This window comes from Crocuta crocuta, unplaced genomic scaffold (genome assembly GCF_008692635.1).
Source record: "Crocuta crocuta isolate KB4526 unplaced genomic scaffold, BGI_CrCroc_1.0 scaffold114, whole genome shotgun sequence".
In the NCBI taxonomy this organism is placed as follows: Eukaryota; Metazoa; Chordata; class Mammalia; order Carnivora; family Hyaenidae; genus Crocuta; species Crocuta crocuta.
The window spans coordinates 203749-210756 of NW_027530000.1; the positions used below are offsets into that span (position 1 = coordinate 203749).

The window sequence follows — 7008 nt, forward strand, 5'->3', positions numbered from 1 at the left end:
GTCTCGGCAGCGTGGCTGCGCTGGGGCTGCATGGGGGACTCGGCCACCACACCCCCCAGGGAAATCACGGCTCCGGCAGATTGATCTGGACCATGTGTCAGAGTTCTCACTTGTCAGCGGCGGAACCAGACGGGAGATAAAAAGTGCGCTTTCTTGGGGGGGGAGGTCGGAGAACGCGTTTGGGGGCTTGGAGAGCAGAGCATGTCGGTAAGCAGCTCTCTGGTCCGGATGCTCATTTTGTCTCGTGCAGCCCTACGCTCGGTTGGTGGGTGAAACCGGGTGCAGGGACGACTTCGGACCATCTTCCCCGGGTGCCACGGTCAGAATAACGCAAGCACACGGTCCAAGGTGGCCGAGCCCCCAGCAAGGGGACACTCGGCACAGCACAGGGGCCGTCGCCTCCGAGACACCTCAAATAGGAGCTCTGATGTCCAGTCTCCTCTTCCAAAGGCACATCACAGGGCCACTGTGAGTGGCTTCTGGGCCCCCACTCTGGGCAGGACAAGAAGACCCGGGGGGGCGGTGACCTCCACGCTGGCATTGCCCTCCCCAGGCTGCAGACGTCTGGCAGCCCGGGGTCCCTTCAGCTTTCCTCTCCTCCCGCCCAGTGCTGAGCAAAGGTCCTGGGGCCTCAACAAGTATCGGTTGCATGCATCGGGCAGACACACCTCCACTCGTGCGTTCACCACCCAGCTGTTTGCAGAGCACCCACTCCTTTCCAGGTGCTGTTCCAGGCGATCCCCATGGGCGGCTCCTCCTCCATCCTGACCCAGCCGGCAGGGACACAGTGGGCACGTCACAGAAAAGGAGACAAGTGGTGCCCAGCTGACAAGCCACCACGGGAGGCGGCAGAGACGTGCTCTTTGGAACCAGCATGTGTCCCGAGTCAAGGGCTCTCGGGGGCCAGTGTTGGGGCAGGAGGGGGTCGGGGGGGCCCTGTTGGGCGTGTAACCCTCTGCAGCCCTTGGGGGACATAAGTCCCACATCCTGCAACGGCCGGTACCCCGCAGCCACCCCAGCTGTGTCCAGAGAAACGCGAGTGAGGAAACGAGCGAGAGCGTTTTGTAGCCGCCTGATGTGAATGGCGAGTCAAGTCCAGGACCAGCCCCGGGCGCGTCATCACAGTGGACAGCGGGTCGGGGACCAGCTGGGAGACAGCCCTGTGCCAGCCCCGAGGGGGCTCGCCCCACCTGTGCCCAGAGGAGCGCGCAGCGGAACACCCCACGTGCTCTCTTACAAGAGGCCACGGCAGGGACAGTCGTGACTCACAGAGCTGTAAAAACGAAGAGGTGTTAAAGATTTCGCTCAAGGAGGAAACTGGGCACATGTTAGAAAGCTGAGAAGAAAATTAAAATACACTCTTGGGGGCGCCTGGGGGGCTCAGTCGGTTAGGCGTCCGGCTGCGGCTCAGGTCATGATCTCAGGGCTTGTGGGTTCGAGCCCCGCGTCGGGCTCTGTGCTGGGGTCGCGGAGCCTGCTTGGGATTCTCTCCCCCTCTCTCTCCGCCCCTCCCCTGCTTGTGTTCTCTCTCTTTCTCTCTCCCTCTCTCAAAATAAATAAATAAACTTAGAAAGAATGCTGAGATGGACAAATAGAAGGAGGGTCCACTCCATCACGATCATCACGAACAACTTACGTGAGTGTGGTGAGGCCGCTCAGCCGAGTGGGAGCAATTCCGGCCGGGCCTTGGGCCACGCGCCCTCAAACCCCGGAGACCTCCCTGCACGCCGCCAGGACAGGGGCTGGGTTTGCGGCCGGCCGGCCTCTCTCTGGCTCCACTGACACCTTGAAGCCATTTACATTTATGGGATCGTAGCTCCGTTACACGCAGGGGCCGCTGACACGGACGCGGCTGCTCACATTCCGCTCCTCCCTGTTTTCCTCTCCCGCCGCCTCACTGCGTGTGTGGCTCTGAGGTATTGATGCGCTTTGAGCCCTCTTTCCATAGGGGTTTTTGTGGTTACCTTCAGACTTACCCAGGACACCTCGTAGTCACAAAAATCTATTTTAAGCTAAAAACTTATTTTCGATGCGCGCGAAAGCCCCTGTACTCCTGTCCCCACCCCCCCACACGGTATTTTGTCACAATTTGTATCTATTTCTACTGCATGTATTTCAACATATTTGTTGGTTATGGTTATTTTTAATACTTTATACTTTCTTTCCTTTTTTAACCTCTACTTGTTTATTTTTGAGAGAGAGAGAGAGAGAGAGAGCGCACAAGCAGGGGAGGAGAGAGAGAGGGAGACACAGAATCCGAAGCAGCTCCAGGCCCGGAGCTGTCAGAGCCCAGCATGGGGCTCCAGCTCATGAACCCCCAGACTGTGACCTGTGCTGTCCTCCAAATGTCTTCACAGCGGGTTTGTTCAACCAAAGACCGAGTCCAGGACCACATGTTTATGTTTGTAAATCTTTTTTTTTTTTTAATTTACAACCAAGTTAGTTAACCTACAGTGTAGTAATGATTCCAGGAATAGAATTTAGAGGCTCAGCCCTGACATGGAGCACCCAGTGCCCATCCCAACAGGTGGGGGATGGGCCTGCCAGTCTACGATATTTTAATCTGTGATAGCCTCCTTTTCCCCGCCCTTGAACGTGGTGACAGGCTGGGGCCCACCATCCCCTGACACGTCCTGCAGGTAAAGGAGGCGGGTGTCACACAGCGGGCACCGACTGGCTCTGGTGGGCGGAGGGACGTCTGGGCTTAGGCCCAAGAGGCGCCCGGGCCCCAAGGGAGATTCTCGCAGGACCGCCTGCAGGGGGCGACCGGGGGANCCTCAGCCGAGTCCCGAGGGCCGCAGGCGCCAGCTCACGACGGAGCGGAGTGGCCACGTCAGGCACAGACGTCGGGCTGGACGGCCGCCTGACGCCCTGAATCACCTGCCGGGTATGCTGGGCGCCGACCTCAGCGTGCCCGACACTCAGCTCCTCGACCCCCAGGCAGTCAGGACAGGCCGGGCCGCGCGGAGTAACAAACAGCTCCCCAGAGCGCAGCGACTCAAAACCTTGCCTCGCTTTACTTCTTGCTCCTGCTGTGAGGTCACTGCAGGGTGGCCGAGGGGGCTCCCCGGGGCGCGGGGCCCCCCACGGGTGTCTGGCCGGCTCAGATACCAGAGCCAGCGGTCCTGAGCTCCTCCGTTCAGGAGGCTAAAGCACCGCTTCTCCTGACGGCTCGTGGGCCCGACCTGGTTCCGGGCCCTGATCCCGGGAGGGCGGAGGCCCGCGCCCACCGGGCGCCCAGCACCTGGAAGCTGCAAGCACCCCGGTAGACTATGGCCCCATTTTACAGAGAAAAAAACAGTTTGAAAGGATAAAAGCAAGTCGCCCAAGGGCTCACGCCTGGTTACAGGAAGGTCGGGAGGGTGGGTTCCGGGCCTGAGGAGGAGGATGGGTGGGGCAGGTGCGTCCGTTCGCAGCTCAGCTCCCATCCAGGACTCCCGCGGGAGAGCCTTGCCCTTCCGTGTCTGAAGGCTGGACTCCGGATCCTTCTCCCAAGCCTGGAGGCTCAGTGATGGGGGGCTTGGACCAGGGCCCCAAGGCGTCTGTCCGAGCCCCGGCTCCGCCCAGAGCCCCGTTCTCCCCCCACCGAGGCAGGTGTCCGGTACCATCTCTGTCCACACCTGGGAATGGGGGTCAGGCTCAGGTTCCTGGAGGCTTCTCCTGGGTTCGGCCAAGCAGAGGCCCGGGCCAGAGGGTCCCTAGTCCCCACCTCCGCTGCCCTCCCAGCACTGCTGTGTATAAGCAGGGCTCCTGTCCGGTGCCCCGCCCCGCCCTGCAGGCCTTGTGAGGCCCCAGCGCCCTGCGCATAGCCCCTTCCCTAATGTGCAGTGAAGCCTCTGGAGCGGGGCTCCGTTCCCCGCGGGACGCCGACTGGTATAGGGTGATGGTGGTGGTTACCGCATCGGGTCTGGGACGTTAGACAGGGACAGCGCACGTGACCATACAAATATGCCCCCATGGCTTCCTGAGGGCCAGGTGCCAATGTAGCTTCTGGAAAATCCTTACATCTTGGGGTTCCCGTTCCCGTGAGGGAGACACACGATAGACGCCATAACAAGTAAAACATAAGGTCTGTTAGTTGGCGAAAAGTGCCCTGGGACAAAGGGGGCCTCACAGTCTGAAGGGGGAGACCAGGGCCTAGGGGGGAGCTGGGGGAGGACAGGCCCCTCCTGGCAGAGTGAAAGTTAGTGCAAAGGCTCTGGGGCAGGAGAATGCCCCGTGCGTTCAGGAAGAGCGCCAAAGCCGGAGGAGGGAAGGACATGGTGTCCAGTGGCTCCTACTCAGGGTGACGTGGGACTTCTGGGGTTTTTAAAGAACTGTATGCCCGTCTCCCACCTGGGTTAGGTCTTGCGCTGGGCTGAATAGTGTCCTCCGAGATTCATGTCAACCTGCAAACTCAGAATGTGGCCTTATTTATTTATTTTTAAATTTTTTATTTATTTCTGAGAGAGAGAGCAAGCGAGCGAGCAGGGGAGGGTCAGAGAGAGAGGGAGACACAGAGTCTGAAACGGGCTCCAGGCTCCGAGCTGTCAGCACAGAGCCGAACGCGGGGCTCGAACCCACGAACCGTGAGGTCATGACCTGAGCCGAAGTCGGATGTTCAACCAACTGAGCCACCCAGACGCCCCAAGAATGTGGCCTTATTTAGAAGTAAGGTTTTTCAGCTGCGCTGGTTCTGATGCGGTCAAGTTCAAGGGAGGTGGTTCTAAATCGGTCGGTGTTCTCACAAGAAGGGGAGAGACACAGACACAGGGCAGCCACGTGAAGACAGAGGCAGAGGTGGGGGCGCAGCCACAGGAAAGGGTCACCGGGCGCCCCCAGAAGCTCGGGAGGTGCACAGCCCTGCCACACCTTGATCCTGGGCCGTGGCCTCCCGGCCGTGAGAGGAGGCTTCCTTCTCAAGCCTCCAGTTTGTGGTAACTTGTTAGGGACGCTCTCGTGGGGGCGAGAAATGGCCCGATCCTGGATCTGTTCTGAATATAGAGCTGACAGGATTTCCAGATGTGCTCGAAAGGGTGGGTCAAGGACTCCCGGGTGGGCAGCAGGAAGGGTGGAGCTGGCACCCCACGGGAAGCATCCGTGGCCATGGCCGTGGCCAGGGGCTGGGGGGTTGCTGGACTGTCAGCACTGCCTGGGACCAGCAGGGAACAGCCCAGACACCCCGAGCAGGGGCTGCCCAAGCGGAGGCCCCTCTGGGGGCACAAATCACCATCCCCTGACAGGCTGGGTCCCCACCTAAGGACAGAGGGCCACGCCTGGGGCTGGCGGGAAGCCCAGGGGCCGGGACGAGGCTGGGCTTCCCCTCGGTTGCCTCCCGGGCCTGGTCTGCCTCGCCCCGTGGGTCCCTCTGCCCACTCGCTTTGCCGCTGCTCACGGGCACTTTGGGCTGCCCTGGCCAGGTCCCCTTTCCTCAGACGGCTGGGACTTCCTCAGCTGAAATTTCTCATCACGGCCAGAGGGAGAGAAAACAAGTATCCATCGACTGACAGTTGAAAACCAAGGGTCTGCCCGCAAAGGGGAATATTATTCAGCAGGAAACAGGGATGAGGCCCAACCCAGCTCCGGGGCAGACAAAGCCCGACAGCTGACGCTGCATGAAAGGCGCCAGGCACAAAGGAACCGTGAGAGCACGACCTGAGCAAGATCAAGAATCAGACACTTAACAGACTGAGCCGCCCAGGCGCCCCTGTGGTTAAAAGGAAATGGATGAGGGGCACCTGGGCGCCTCAGTCAGTAAAGCGTCTGACTCGATTTCAGCTCAGGTCGTGATCTCATGGTTGTGAGATTGAGCCCCACATCCGGCTTCTTGAGACAGCTGCTTGGGATTCTGTCTCTCCCTCTCTCTCTCTGCTCCTTCCCTCTGTCTCTCTGTCTCTGTCTCTGTCTCTCTCTCACACACACACACACACACACACTAAATAAATGAACTTTAAGAAAAGAGTCTGGAGGGGCACCTCGGGTGGTCCAGTGGGTTAAGCGTCCAACTTCGGCTTAGGTCATGATCTCATGATTCATGTGTTCAAGCCCCGCGTCGGGCTCTGTGCTGACAGCTAGGAGTCTGGAGCTGCTTCAGATCCTGTGTCTCCCTCTCTCTCTCTGCCCCTCCCCCGCGTATGCACTCGCGCGCAGACGCGCGCGCGCTCTCTCTCTCTCTCTCAGAATAAATAAATAAAATTTAAAAAAAGAAGCTGGGGCCTCTGACATCAGTGCTGGGTAGCACCCACCCCATGGCACACAGATGCTCACATCTGAGCTCACGCACTAGCAGGAGACTCTGGGCCAGTCAGGCCTCGATGTTCTCACCTGTGAAATGGGGAGGGTGGCAGAACAGAGCCTGCTCCTCAGAGCACCTCCCCCAGAGCCAGACCCTCGCTCGAGACAGGTCTGAGTTTTTGGGGAGTGGTTCCCGTGGTACAATACCACCCGCTCACTGAACCCGGGAGCAGCTCTGCAGCAGTGAGCACGTCCGCCGTTGTGCACCCACCGCGTCTGTTCTGGCTCCAGAACATTCTCCCCACCCCAAAATAGAGCCCTGGGCCCGTCAGCAGTCCCTCCTCCCTGGCATCGTGCTCTGGGCCCTGGCAGCCACCAATCTGTCTCTGCGCTTGCCCTTTCCATGCAGGCCACGCGACGGGCTGTGCAGCATGTTACCTTTGACCTTCCGGCATCGAAGGACGCCAACATCTCACAAACATCTGTCCCCACACGTTCTTTCCAGAAAGTCCAAGCCACCCTCAGATGTACCACCGGGTGGATCGCACTTTGTGTTCATCCTCAGCCTGGACTTATTCCGTGTGTTCTATGAAAATCTGTGAATTCAGCAACCCATTGAGACTAGACTGTTCACAGGACCCCCACCTGCCTCCGGGTGCCCCCCACAGTCGGGGCGCGAAGGCAGCGAGGCCGTGGGGGGCCCCGGGGGGAGCCGGGCTGGGGCAGGAAGCAGGTGGGGAGGGGCGGCGGGAGGGGGCGGCGGCCTGGCCTGGGAGGAATCTGGCGGTGGGGCCC

The 7008-nt window shown here is 60.0% G+C and overlaps 1 protein-coding gene across 1 annotated transcript in view; it reads left to right on the top strand.

Moving 5' to 3' along the window:
• The first annotated feature begins 201 nt into the window (after positions 1-201).
• The window catches only part of ULK1 (unc-51 like autophagy activating kinase 1), a 34084-nt gene continuing 27277 nt past the window's right edge, over positions 202-7008 (top strand). The window contains exons 1-4 of the mRNA XM_077763605.1: positions 202-207; positions 962-1039; positions 2782-2943; positions 3108-3265. Coding sequence (XP_077619731.1) covers positions 202-207; positions 962-1039; positions 2782-2943; positions 3108-3265 — 404 coding nt within the window. The remainder of the gene's footprint in view (positions 208-961; positions 1040-2781; positions 2944-3107; positions 3266-7008) is intronic.